Below are 14978 nucleotides of genomic sequence, written 5' to 3'. Positions count from 1 at the left end.
AATAAGTCACAGATAATCCCTCCCAACGACAGGAAGAAGCCTCTACGGTCTTCGCGTAGGGACAAACCTCATCCCTACAAATCAGAGCGAGTTTATGGATTTATACACCGGAAGTGTTCTGAGGAGACAAGTGTTTCCAGGTCACGTGTGAGAAATGCGCCCAGAGCAGCGGTAGGATCAGATCTCTGCACTGTGTGAGGTTTCTACTGTGTCAGGCCGGGACCCTGGGGGTGAGGAATCATTTCCACTGTTATCTGAAGTCATTTCATGTAATTTACTACAACTCCCAGCATCCTCAGCGTATTGTATTCCTCCTATCCATCCATGTTGAGCAGTGAAGCAGGAAGAGAAACCTGGGAGAGCAGCAGTGAGAGGAGGAGGAGGAGGAGGGGGGGGGGGGGAATGTGACTCTCCAGGCAAAAGTGGTGATTCCTAGTGGAGAAGGAAAAGTGACCCTACAGGCAGAGCTAAGGGGGCCCAGTCTGAAGGTCAGTTAGGGGGAGATTTGGGGTGAGTGCTTATTTGTACCCTGGGTACCCCTGGAACTATAGCAGGGTGACACCCCAATGTTTCTATATATCTGTAACCTTGTTATGAGCTAAGGGGGCCCAGTCTGAAGGTCAGTTAGGGGGAGATTTGGGGTGAGTGCTTATTTGTACCCTGGGTACCCCTGGAACTATAGCAGGGTGACACCCCAATGTTTCTATATATCTGTAACCTTGTTATGAGCTAAGGGGGCCCAGTCTGAAGGTCAGTTAGGGGGAGATTTGGGGTGAGTGCTTATTTGTACCCTGGGTACCCCTGGAACTATAGCAGGGTGACACCCCAATGTTTCTATATATCTGTAACCTTGTTATGAGCTAAGGGGGCCCAGTCTGAAGGTCAGTTAGGGGGAGATTTGGGGTGAGTGTTTATTTGTGCCCTGGGTACCCCTGGAACTATAGCAGGGTGACTGTTACCCCAATGTTTCTATATATCTGTAACCTTGTTATGAGCTAAGGGGGCCCAGTCTGAAGGTCAGTTAGGGGGAGATTTGGGGTGAGTGTTTATTTGTGCCCTGGGTACCCCTGGAACTATAGCAGGGTGACACCCCAATGTTTCTATATATCTTTAACCTTGTTATGAGCTAAGGGGGCCCAGTCTGAAGGTCAGTTAGGGGGAGATTTGGGGTGAGTGCTTATTTGTGCCCTGGGTACCCCTGGAACTATAGCAGGGTGACACCCCAATGTTTCTATATATCTGTAACCTTGTTATGAGCTAAGGGGGCCCAGCCTGAAGGTCAGTTAGGGGGAGATTTGGGGGGTGAGTTATTGGTGCCCTTGGTACCCCTGGAACTATAGTGGAATGACCCGTATGTTCAGTGTTAAAACTATATGTATGGTAAATCCATATTGTGCACAATTATTTGGCAATTACATTCAGGCTGCAAGTTGTAACACTGCTTTCATGTTTTGGGGTGAAGAAAGCAATTTTGGTAATGGCAGAGATTGCTTTCTGTTCTTGTATTGCTGTGTTGTGTGAATAGTAAAGATCATGTCTGTTCCTTCTGGTTTTATTGGCTGTTACTCTGTAGCCCACCTTACTTTCACTGGAACGATTCCTCATGTTCTGTGACATAGTGTTGTTTTCATTATAACTTCCTACTCACACTGACACATGTAATTAACTGTATCTATTGCTTTCTTTTTGTCTCCCCATCCAGAAGATCAGATGTTATGTTCCGGATCACCAAGGTGGAGCCTTCCTATGGGCAGAATGAACTGGAGCCGACAGATTATCCTACAGACTGGACTGCAGTGGAAGAGAAACCCGACATAACCAGGATCACTATAGGTGGTAAGTGCTACAAAGTAAGACTGATGATTTACACAACAGATCGTTTATTAGTACAAGTTAAAAGGACACTGTCATCGGAAAAAATGTTGTTGTTTTTTTCAAAACACATCAGTTAATAGTGCTACTCCAGCAGAATTTTGCACTGAAATCCATTTCTCAAAAGAAGAAACAGATTTTTATAAATCGTATTTTGAAATCTGACATGGGGCTAGTCTTATTGTCAGTTTCCCAGCTGCCCCCAGTCATGTGACTTGAGCTCTGATAAACTTCAATCACTCTCTACTGCTGTACTGCAAGTTGGAGTGATATCACCCCCCTCCCTTCCCCCCCCCAACAGCTTAACAACAGAGCAATGGGAAGGTAACCAGATAGCAGCTCCCTGACACAAGATAACAGTTGCCTGGTAGATCTAAGAACAGCACTCAATAGTAAAATCCAGGTCCCACTGAGACACATTCAGTTACATTGAGTAGGAGAAACAACAGCCTGCCAGAAAGCAGTTCTATCCTAAAGTGCTGGCTCTTTCTGAAATCACATGACCAGGCAAAATGACCTGAGATGCACCTACACACGAATATTACAACTAAATACACTTGCTGGTTCAGGAATGACATTTTATATTGTACAGTGAATTATTTGCAGTGTAAACGGTGTCATTTAGAAATAAAAACTACATCATAGAAATCATTACGGAATCCCTTTAAGATTTTCCTTTCATGACCGACTGGCCAGTGGCTCAGTCAGGGATGTTGGGAAGTTGCTTTGAAAGTAAGTTTACAAATAATTTCTGGTCTGTTTTGTTTGCAGAAAAGGAGGAAGCAGAGCATCCGACCAATGACTGGGAGACGGATGAGGGATTCTCTGATGGGTGGAAGCCCTGTAAGCTGCAGCAGGGAAAGATGGACAAAGAGAATTTGTTCTTGGGTTTTGACATGGTGAAGAATGCAAAGCATCTGCGCCAACTCTTGGTCAAGCCAGTGAACACTGCAGTTCCAAAGAAGAACAAGGCAAATAAAGGCTTTGCCTCTCAGAGTAACACAAGTTTTCCACCCTCCTTGCCTAATGGTGGCCATGAAGGAAGGCTTCCTGAACAGAGTTCATCCCGGCTGCAGCCTGTGCTAAGCAGAAGGCACTGCCTGTGTAACGTATGTGGAAAGAGCTTTATGTGGCTGTCTGCTCTGAATATACACAAGCGTATACACACTGGGGAGAGACCCTACAAGTGCAGCACCTGCGGCCGAGGCTTCAGCCAAAAGACAAACCTCACACGGCACCAAAGGAACCACACAGGGGAGAAACCATATGGGTGCACTGTGTGTGAAAGGCGCTTTACTCAGAAACAACACTTGTCCAAACACGCAAAGACTCATGAACGTCTTCAGAATTACCAATGCACTGACTGTGGGAAAAGCTTCTTTAACCGCCAACAGTTAATAAAGCATCAAAAAATCCACAGGGACCCGAAGATCTTCCTGTGCAAAGAATGCGGCATGTGCTTCCCGCTAAAGTCCAATCTGAAAATGCACCAAAAGATGCATGTGAAGGAGGCGGCTTTTGAACGGAAGAAGTCCCTGAAAGAAAAAATGCTGGATAAATTACAAACCCGAGTGAAGTTGGAGCGGGATAGTCCAGGTCCACCTAAAAGATGCGAGACGGCATTCAGCTGGAGATCAGTAGGACATCCAAAAATTCATCCGCGAGAGAGGAGGTTTATATGTAATGAATGCGGAAAGAGCTTCAGCTGGTGGTCCGCTCTTCTGATGCACATGAGAATGCACACTGGAGAGAAACCATATAAGTGCAGTGAGTGTGGGAAGGGTTTCAGAGGCTGCCAGTCACTCACAATCCACCAAAGAACTCACACGGGTGAGCGCCCCTATAAGTGTATGCAGTGTGGCAAGAGCTTTAGTCAGAGACCCAACTTGGTGCGACATCAGAGGAAACACACTGGGGAGAAACCCTATGTCTGCCCACATTGCGGTAAAGGTTTCACACAGAAACAGCACATGACAAAACACCTCCACGTCCATTCAACAGACCGGCAGTACAAGTGCAAAGAGTGTGGAGTGGTCTTCAAGGACCTGGTGACACTTTCCCAGCACAGGAAGGTCCATGTTAAAGAACAGGTTTGTAGCTGTACTGTGTGTGGGAAGAACTTTATCTGGCTGCCTAAAAGGACCACGTCACAGAAACGTCCCGTAAAAGGGAAAAGGAAGAAATGCCCACAGTGTGAGAAGGTTTGTAAGAGCCAAGTCAATAAGAAGCGGTCACAGGGAAGGGCAGCTAGAAATCAGGCTCTCTCCATACAGAGAGAGAAAGTCGGACCTTTACAAAAGCAAATCAAAGTGAAACCATTTCACTGCGATCAGTGCGGGAAAAGCTTTGGCTGGTGGTCGGCCTTCAACATTCACCAGAGGAGACACACAGGGGAGAAACCCTATGCCTGCACGGAGTGTGGCAAGAACTTCACATGGTGGTCTGCCCTTATTATCCATCAGCGCACCCACACTGGGGAGAGGCCGTTCAAATGTCAGTCCTGCGGCAAAAGCTTCAGCCAGAAACCCAACCTTGTCCGGCACTTGCGGAGGCACACGGGGGAAAAACCATATCAGTGTAACGAGTGCGGGAAGAGATTCACCCAGAAGCAACATCTGTCCAAACACCAAAATACTCACGGCCAAGGAGGAGATCTCAGGAGGGGATCGCGGGCTGGAAAAAAAACAACGGCAAGGAGAGATCTTCCTAGACACTTGGTAGAGTCCGAGGCTCTGTACAATGCTCTACCTGCTGTGGACTTCAGTCAACCTTTAATGAGTCTGCCCACTGAATCCCATGCGCTTCCCAAGCTATTCTATCACACAAAACGGCCTTCTTAAGGCTTCTCTTACATTGAACTGTGTGTGGCCATATTCCCAGCACCATCTACTTGGGTGCAATAATTGTTAGAAAATAGTTATTTTCTTACAACTGATGTTTCCTTTTGCATAGAGAAATGGAAACCTCATGGTGCTGCCTGTCTCATTGTGTTTTTTTTTTTTGTGTTTTTTTTTTTTTTTTGTTACGGACTCCCTTAGATACCATTAAAGTATTATTTGTGTTCTCTTGCACTGGCCTTGTACATAACTAACCACTAAATGATTTGATTTAAGCCTTTCCTTTAATGTGTCCTGCGTGATTATGATTGGTCTTTGGAACAGCCATGTGTTCCTCCCTTTCCAGAAAGTGGAATTTGTTTGATGGTGCCCTCAGTTGGTTTATGGTGCCAAAGGAACTATTTTGGGTAATTTAATTAGAGGGTTGTTCACTGTTAGTATGATATAGCGAGTGATATTCTGAGATAATTTGCAATTGGTTTTCATTTTTTATTATTTGTGGTTTTGAGATTTCTATATAGCTTTTTATTCATAAGCTCTCCAGTTTGCAATTTCCACAACAAGATTACTAGGGCTCAAATTCCCCTAGCAACCAGGCATTGATATGAATAAAAGACTGGAATATGAATAGGAGAACCCCGAATAGAAAGAGGCATTATAAAAGGTACCAATAGATTTGTAGCCTTACAGAGCATTTGTTTTTTATATAGGGTCAGTGACCTCCATTTGAAAGCTGGAAAGAGTATTTAGCTTGTTATTCAGCAGCTCTCTAGTTTGCAATTTCAGCCATCTGGTTGCTAGGGTCCAAATTACCCTAGCAACCACGATTGATTTGGATTAGAGACTGGAATATGAATAGGAGAGGCCTGAATAGAAAGAAGAGGAATATAAAGAAGCAATAACAATAAATGTGTAGCCTTAAAGAGCATTTGTTTTTTAGATGTGGTCAGTGACCCCCATTTGAAAGCTGGAAAGAGTCAGAAGAAAAAGGGAAATAAATAGCTGTACAAAATATATAATGAAGCCCAATTGAAAAGTTGCATAAAACTGACCATTCTATAACATATTAAATGTTTACTCAAAGGTGAACCATCCCTATAAGCATCATTGCTTGAGAAACGGCAAGGCAATAACCAATCGATAAGCAAACAATTTTTTAAAGTTAAATCCAGTCGGCATAAAGCCTGTGTATTTGTATTGGCTCTACAAGGAAAATCCCCCAAGGTGGGTGAAACCAGTCTCTGCCGAGTACAAGAAACACACAATGAAATGGCCAGTGTCTGGTCTAACCCACAATCTGGAGTTTACGAGCTGCTATAAACGATAAAAAACAATATTTCAATAAAAAGGAATGATCTATCTTCAGATATATAAAGTTGATTAAAAAGAGGGGATCTGACTTCTGTCAGTATTTGAATTTTTTATATTAGGAGAAAAGAAAGAAAGTATCCCTGTCTTTTTGATCGGGAAAAACACACACTTAAAAAAAAAAAAAAAATTTATCACTAAATCTTTCTAATTCAGTTAAACCATAGAATCCTGTGATTCTATATATAGAATCCCGTGATTCTATATATAGAATCACGGGATTATATGGTTTAACTGAATTCGAAAGATTTAGTGATAACATTTTTTTTTTTTTAAGTGTGTGTTTTTCCCGATCAAAAAGACAGGGATACTTTCTTTCTTTTCTCCTAATATAAAAAATTCAAATACTGACAGAAGTCAGATCCCCTCTTTTTAATCAACTTTATATATCTGAAGATAGATCATTCCTTTTTATTGAAATATTGTTTTTTATCGTTTATAGCTGTTCGTCAACTCCAGGTTGTGGGTTAGACCAGGCACTGGCCATTTCATTCTTTGTGTAAACAAAGAAAAAAAATTGCCAGTGCACAATTTGCCTATTAAATTATTATTATTTTTTTTTTTTACAAATGAGTTGTTGGTACCACACTTTGGCCAAAATATATAAGCTCATGTGCCACGTCAAGGCCAACATTGTACTTGAGTCCTACACTAGTATTCTAAGTATGTGGTGCATTTAAAATCAAGTCTCCCAGCAACCAGTGTGACTGAGTGGTACGACCATTGTGCACTTACCCTTAACTCAGGATCTCTAGTGAGAAATCAGGAGCTTTTAAGCCTCAGCCCATTAACATACACCTGTGAATAGTTCCCTATTTTAAAGGCCAAATGGCAGCTATAGGCAAAATTTGGCTACAATTTGTACACAAAATACAGAAAGAAATCACCAGCCTCAGTCTAACCCACCCTGTGACGCTGACCAGCCATTCAGCCTTTAATACAGGGAATGATTTACAGGTGTATGTTATGGGCTGGGGCATAAGCTTCTGATTTCTCATTAGAGATCCTGAGTTAAGGGTAAGTGCACAATGGTCTTACTACTCAGTCACACTGGTTGTTGGGGGACTTGATTTTAAATGCACTACATACTTGGAATACTACTGGATAGTGTAAGACTCCAGTACAATGAGGGGCCTTGACATGGCACATGAGCTTACATATTGTGGCCAAAGTGTGGTACTAACGCCTCATATTTTTGTAATAATTATTTTTAAAGGAAAACCGTGCGCTGGCAATCTTTCTCTGTCTTTTCCCAGTGCTTCTATAAGTACAGAGCTGGTACAATGTTCTTGGGCAGCAGCCAAGCCTTGTGCGACTACGGGAAAAAGCACAACCCTGAGCGAGAGAGAGATTGGGTTCAGCTCGGGTTCCTACTGGGGCTAATGGGAGTGAGTTAGGTTTCATTCTAGGGACACTTTAAAGCTTTCAGCAGATCAATTGACGGAACTGTGTAAGTGCAAATAATCCTGCAGGGGAAAAAGATGAGGCAATTACTGCAGATATTCAGCAGTTATAACATGAAACTGGTTATTTGGTAGGATAAGAGTTTTGACTAAATACTGAGTCCTGCAGTTTCCCTGGAGTTGCACAGACTGTATGCACACAGATCAGCACATGGAGGACCCCATTTAAAGGGACAATACAAACCAAACCCTTATGGTTGTTGAAACCACTTGTTGAACTACCTTTCTAAATGTAACTGCACCTGGGTTTGTGTTGCCCTCTGCTCCTCCTGCAGATTATAAATCCAGAGCAAGGTGCATAGTGCAGTACAATCTATTTTACAGCCCACCATAATACGTACAATAAGTACAGGCCTCCATTCCAGCCCCACCCTTCGGTGCTCTCCTGCTCCCCCCACCAATCTACCTCCCTGCCCCACATGAATACATCACTGCTGAGCTCAGGTGCTGCTGTATTCATGGGGCAGATATTTGGCAGCACTCACACTGGCTCCTGTAGCTTTTTAGGTCAAGAAAACACTCAATCATCCTATCCTATATAATAAAGTTGAAGTGTCTCTGCGTCCAGTCCCTGTGTCCGTGGGATTGCGCTACTGCGCATGTGCCCCACGGACCGACTCTGGCGAATTTTTTTTAGACTAGAACAATTCTGTTTTTATAAATGTTTGACTACATATGTTCTAGCACCCGTTAATTTAACGGGCTTAATGTCTAGTAGTAAAACAATTCAGATCATGCACTTGTCTGGTTACATGAGATCCACTCATGGGACTTTCCCAAACCAGCTGATAGTCCCCCATATTGTCATTTTTACTAGACCCCCAGCTGTACCTGCAACTACTTTGTACAGCTCTTTCTTAATTGCCATGAGCCATGAAACAAACAGCACAATAGACAGTTGTTTGCTCTGCTGCAAACCCTAAGGATTTTCCCCCAACTGTCCCTGATACTGAGCTCTTTTCAGCAATGGCCACACAGATTTAGCCATAGAATATAAACAGTAATTATTCTTATTGCTCTACAGCTGAATGGTCATCATCACACTAAATGCATCTCACTTTCTGACTCATGGGCTGATTACTGCAGTTACCCATAGCAACCAATCAGATCTTTGTTTCAGTTTTCTAACTGATCAGCTGATAAGAGCTAATTAGTGATTTGATTGATTTGGGTAACTGCATCTGGGTAAATAAATCAACCCCATAGTCCAATCTTTGAGGTAGTGCCTTCAGGCTCCAGGGAAACCCCCCTCACCATGTTACATTGTGAAGTGATAGATTCTGAGACTTAGGGTCCCTCTAGTGTTTGCTATTGGTGAGGGGTACAATTACTGCCCAGGCTAACAGTTGCCTACAAAGTGTCTCCACAGTGGTGTCATAAAATCCTGCTCCCCCAATAACTGTATCTGACAATACTACCTCATTGATCTGTCAGTGTTAACCCTGTGATATGGTTCAATAAGACCCATTTTGTTTGCAAGAATCTCTAGCAACCTATTTGTGTCCCCACCCACAGCAGCAGAGTTGTAGTTGCACAACACCACTTCTTGCTGAACTTGGTAATGATCCATCTGGTTAAGAGAGACCAGTGAGACCCATGTTCTGCCATCACTAGCTGAAATCATACTTTGAGGCCAAAGCAGGGTTCTATTTACATCAGTTTATTTTTTGGGGTTAGATTTCCTTTAAAGGTTCCTTTTTTTAAATTCTCTCCTATGAGCAAGAGCCTGGCTCCTGCATAGCATGGAGGGACATGGGAGATCTGAATGTAAAATCTTAAACTTATTTCCAAATAAGACCTGACAAAAATCCATCAAATAGTTGATATTGGCCCATCCCCTTGTCTGGGAAGAGGAGAACATGTACCTTAGGAGAACAGGTCCAACCCACATCTGCCAGGTGTCCTGCCCAGCAGAACCCCAATGTACAACCCAAAGATTTTGTTTCCAGATAACAAACCCATGCAACAAACCCATCGAAACAATATAACTCATTCCATTGACCCCCTTTGAAACCTTTTTGGATGCCAAGTATGTATTAGAAACCTCAAAAACAAAATCAAAATCACACTATTGAACTGTTACAAACTGTTTTATTGAACGTTTGTAATAATAATGCCGATATAGTGAAATCCAGCTTGCCTTGAAACATCATACATGAGCATACAACATAGATAAAATGTTTAAAGTGAAGGCAATCATGGCCAAGGGAAGTCCTGCTTCCTCTGAACTGTTTCTGCTGAAGAACATCTTGAGAAGGTACTTCCATCTTGGAAAGTTACTTGGGTTGGCCGTACAATCGGCGGCACCTCAGAGACCAGTTTCTTGGAGGTTTGATTCTGCTGCAGATCCGGATGGAGGATCAAATACTTATCGGCAGTTCTGGCTAGCACTTCTGGAGTGAGGGTCCTTTGCTTACAAGTCATACTCTTTACTTCAGTAGGGCACTGAGTGAGAAGTTGTTTTACCACTATTAGGTTTCGGCACTGCTCAAAAGTCTTAACTTCATACGCCGCAATCAACCTGTTATAATGACATAGAAGCGTCTGATAAAAATCAGTGAAGGTTTCACCAGGCTGACGTTGGAGGGTTTGGAACTTGACCCAATGGGTCTGTGGTGTGATTTCATAAAACCTTAATATTTTTGCCTTTACAAAGTTATAGTCATCCTTGTGTTCTTGTGGGATGGACAAGCAGACACCCAGCACTTTCCCCATCAGTTTGCTGTATAAATATTTGACCCAGTGGGATTTGGGCAGTTTATGAAAGGTGCAACGGCACTCAAAGAAATCCAGGAAATCCAAAATGTTTTCCTTGTCTGCAATAAAATATTGATGTGAAGCATTTGAATTTCCATCAGGTTTGGGTGAAGATGGGTATTTATTCAGTTTGGGCCGAGAAACCGTTTCCTGGTGCACACTGACTTTTTCATCTGCAATTTGGGCAGCCTGATTTGGGGTACAGTCCTTTTGCTGCAGAATCTTGTGCCTGACTTTGGGCGGACACTTCTGGAGCAACTGTTCCAACACTAGAGGCTTATAGCAGTCCTTGAACTTCTTGACGTTAGCAGTGTCCATCCATCGGTCATAGCGGTACTGGAGTCTCTGGTAAAAGCTGGAAAAAGTCTCTTCTGCCTTCCGCTCCATATTTCGGAACTTGATGCGGTGGATATCTGGATCCCCATTGTACGGTTTCAGCAAGGCTGCTTTTATCATTGGGTAATCGCAGCAGGCACCCATAGGCACATCACAGTAGCACCCCAAGGCCTTGCCTTTGAGAGTGTCGGGCAGAAAACAGACCCATTCTGGTTCAGGCACTTTGCACATGACACAGAGTTTCTCAAAATTCAGCAGGAGCCAATCGGCATCTTCACTCGCATCCCGGAACTCTGGGAAATGCTCAGAAGAAAATGGTGGTGATGTTGAGCTGTTCTTACCATAATATTTCTGCATCTGGGCCATCTCCATCTTCTCTATCCTATGACGCTGGCGGTCTTCTATTAGTCTGTGGTGCGACTGAGTTTGTGCTTCTATTCTCTGCTGAATGATGTCTCTTGCTAGGCTCAGGAACTCTTCACTTCCCAGTAAGGCCGAGTGTGTGTGGACCACTTGGTCTAAGAGAGCACCCATCTGGGAGAGAGGCCCAGTGTCTACAGGCTGATGGCAGGGAGATTTGACAATATCTGGAGCATTATCTGCCCATAGAGGTGAAGTAGCATTTGTTGAGCCGAGAGGCATAGAAGTATTATTTTTGCTGATGGGGCAAGAAGAATCTCTGGTGTCTGTAGGCACTGGAGCTTTGCTTGGGCACCTATGCAATGGGGCAGTTTTGGTGGCTGGAGGCAAATGAATATCACTGCTTGTAACCAATGGAGCATTGACGCTGCTTGGAGGCAAATTCACATTAGGGGATCCTGGAGGCAAATTCACATAAGTGATGCTTGGGGGCAAATTCCCATTAGTGGATCTTGGAGGAAGATTCACATTAGTGGATCTTGGCGGCAAATTCACATTAGGGGATCTTGGAGGCAAATTCACATTAGGGGATCCTGGAGGCAAATTCACATAAGTGATGCTTGGGGGCAAATTCACATTAGTGGATCTTGGAGGAAAATTCCTATCAGTTGATCTTGGAGGCAAATTCCCATTAGGGGATCTTGGAGGCAAATTCACATTAGGGGATCTTAAAGGGAAATTCACATTAGGGGATCTTGGAGGCAAATTCCCATTAGTGGATCTTGGAGGAAAATTCCCATTAGTTGATCTTGGCGGCAAATTCACATTAGTGGATCTTGGAGGCAAATTCACATTAGGGGATCTTGGAGGCAAATTCACATTAGGGGATCTTGGAGGCAAATTCACATTAGTGGATCTTGGAGACAAATTCACATTAGGGGATCTTGGAGGCAAATTCACATTAGTGGATCTTGGCGGCAAATTCACATTAGGGGATCTTGGAGGCAAATTCACATTAGTGGATCTTGGCAGCAAATTCACATTAGGGGATCTTGGAGGAAAATTCCCATCAGTTGATCTTGGAGGCAGAGGAACATTCAACTCAGCATTACAAGTGGCTGGAGGCAAAAGTTTATATTTAAAGTCTGTAGACAAATAAGGGAGATTCAATACTATATCACTGGCTTCCCCATCTCCACAAATATCCATATCACTGTCCTTTCTCCTGTCAGACAGAGGCTGAACATTTATATTGTCTGCAGGCAGATGAACATTAGTGTTGCCTGAAGGCAAAGTCACATATTTGATGCCTGATGGTAACTGGGCAGAACAAGCTGGAGGCAAAGGCTCGCTGAAGGCTGAAGACATAGAAGGGAGGTTGAATACAACACTGGGTCCTACATCACTCACTTCCCATTCTGTGGCAATATCCTCACGGCTCATCTTCGGCCTCTCAGGAGGCTGCGCTGGTTTCTGCTGCTTCTTGGCCTCAGCATTGGTGGCCGGCTGGGAATCTGTGGAGCTGTTACTGTCAGTGGAGATCATGTTTGGGATCACTGCTTGCTCTATCTGCTACATACTCTCATCTGCTGCTCAGAAGTTGGGTTAGTTATGCTTTGAAAAGCGGTCGTTAACTAAACTGACAGGGCTACCGGCTGAGTTCAACTAATGGACTGGCCCTTACTGGCCATGGCTTCATACAATGACATAAACCAGGGATAAACCAGGGCTGCATTCTTATTGGGCAGGGAGAGGTTTATAGATAAGACAGGGCTGCATTCTGATTGGGCAGGGAGAGATTTATAGATAAGACAGGGCTGCATTCTGATTGGGCAGGGAGAGATTTATAAATAAGACAGGGCTGCATTCTGATTGGGCAGGGAGAGATTTATAGATAAACCAGGGCTGCATTCTGATTGGGCAGGAAGAGATTTATAGATAAGACAGGGCTGCATTCTGATTGGGCAGGGAGAGGTTTATAGATAAGCCAGGGCTACATTCTGATTGGGCAGGGAGAGGTTTATAGATAAGACAGGGCTGCATTCTGATTGGGCAGGGAGAGATTTATAAATAAGACAGGGCTGCATTCTGATTGGGCAGGGAGAGATTTATAGATAAACCAGGGCTGCATTCTGATTGGGCAGGGAGAGATTTATAGATAAGACAGGGCTGCATTCTGATTGGGCAGGGAGAGATTTATAGATAAGACAGGGCTGCATTCTGATTGGGCAGGGAGAGATTTACAGATAAGACAGGGCTGCATTCTGATTGGGCAGGGAGAGATTTATAGATAAGACAGGGCTGCATTCTGATTGGGCAGGGAGAGATTTATAGATAAGACAGGGCTGCATTCTGATTGGGCAGGGAGAGATTTATAGATAAGACAGGGCTGCATTCTGATTGGGCAGGGAGAGATTTACAGATAAGACAGGGCTGCATTCTGATTGGGCAGGGAGAGATTTATAGATAAGACAGGGCTGCATTCTGATTGGGCAGGGAGAGATTTATAGATAAGACAGGGCTGCATTCTGATGCAGGTCTGATTCTGGTCAATGAATAGTCAGGTCTGGGCACTGAACAACAATAAAAATGTATGATTTGCACTGACTTAGCTTTTCTTTTATCTTTTACATGTGAAAATATTTTCATTAAAGCAGAAATCCTGGTATTGGGCAGTGTTAGCTCTATGTCATGTCTCATAGCATATGGGATATTTGACTGGTGTTGATATTGTTTCTGGTGGTATAAGGGGTTAATAACCCCAGGGCAATAATACCCAGTGTGGGGCACATGTAGAGAAATAATGCCCTCCTATGAGCAAGAGTCTGCCCATTGTCCTGAATGGAGATCTTAATGTAAAACCCTCAACTAATTTCCAAATAAAATGTGTGTAAGAGGGTGTAATAATGAGTTTTATATATATATATATATATATATATATATATTACAGTAGTATATAGATATGGGACTTCACACTGCTGTGAGAATATTAAAGGGGTGGTTCACATTTAAATTAACGTTTGCTATGTTATAGAATGGCTAATTTTAATCCTTCATTTTTTAAATTTATAGTTTTTGAATTAGTTGCGTTATTCTTCTGTCTCTTTATCCAGCTTTCAAATGGGGGGTCACTGACCCCATCTAAAAACAAAGGAATGCTACTTGTTATTTCTCATCTTTCTATTCAGGCCTCTCCTATTCATATTCCAGTCTCTTATTCCAATCAGTGCATGGTTGCTAGGGGAATCTGGACCCTAGCAACCAGATGGCTGAAATTGCAAACTGGAGAGCTGCTGAATAAAAAGCTAAATAAGTTAAAAACCACAAATAATAAAAAATGAAAACCAATTGCAAATTGTCTCAGAATATCCCTCTCTACATCATACTAACAGTTAACTTAAAGGTGAACAACCCCTTTATAGCGTTTAGTTGTCAATGTTTCAGAGAACTTTCTTATGATTTCTGCTTATGTATCCCGTGTGCTGCTGAATATATACAAGTGAATCACTGCTGTTAATGAAGTCACTGATGATGTCATATGATCATATTTTGGGGATTAATTAAATATTATTTACTGTGGAAATCAGGTTTATTGGGCAACTCTGATATAGGGCAGTCGCAGGATCTGCTTCCTCTGTAGTGAATTGACTTGTTCTGAGCAATTCTATGGTTTTTACTTTCTAAATGACTTGTGACGGGTTCTTGCTCCTCTCTGCACATTCAACTGCCAGTGTGAGACACAGAGTTCAGTGTCAGTGGGTGTAAGTCTGTCCTGTCCGTCCCTTCTGCTGGATTCCGTTGTAGCCTGTCCCTGTCTGAATGAGGGGGTGGCCGTGCAGCCGGGACTAGGGATGAGCGAATCTTTTTGCAGAGTTTCACCGCAGAAATGATGACCCAAAAATTGACACACGTCAAAAAAATGTTGCACGTAAAAAAAAAAATTCACTGCATGTTAAAAACATTCTGTAGCCCATAGACTTTAATG

At 43.1% G+C, this 14978-nt stretch overlaps 2 protein-coding genes across 5 annotated transcripts; one reads left to right on the top strand and one right to left on the bottom strand.

Annotated features, from left to right (window-relative positions):
• Window positions 1-3: 3 nt before the first annotated feature.
• znf569.L (zinc finger protein 569 L homeolog) lies at window positions 4-4989 on the top strand. 4 transcript variants are annotated; one of them, XM_041565537.1, is made up of 3 exons: window positions 4-171; window positions 1703-1836; window positions 2644-4989. In XM_041565537.1, the coding sequence occupies exons 1-3, from the start codon at window positions 155-157 to the stop codon at window positions 4710-4712; spliced, it is 2220 nt and encodes a 739-aa protein (XP_041421471.1). In that variant the 5' UTR covers window positions 4-154; the 3' UTR covers window positions 4713-4989.
• A 4747-nt stretch (window positions 4990-9736) lies between these two features.
• LOC108718650 lies at window positions 9737-12538 on the bottom strand. The gene is made up of 3 exons (XM_041566784.1): window positions 11532-12538; window positions 11293-11399; window positions 9737-11220 (listed from the first exon to the last, which is right to left on the bottom strand). Exons 1-3 carry the CDS (start codon window positions 12536-12538, stop codon window positions 9737-9739), a joined length of 2598 nt encoding a protein of 865 aa, XP_041422718.1.
• Between the last annotated feature and the right edge of the window lie 2440 nt (window positions 12539-14978).

Source organism: Xenopus laevis, chromosome 6L (assembly GCF_017654675.1).
Source record: "Xenopus laevis strain J_2021 chromosome 6L, Xenopus_laevis_v10.1, whole genome shotgun sequence".
NCBI classification, from domain to species: Eukaryota; Metazoa; Chordata; class Amphibia; order Anura; family Pipidae; genus Xenopus; species Xenopus laevis.
This window is presented reverse-complemented; position numbering and strand designations above follow the sequence as displayed.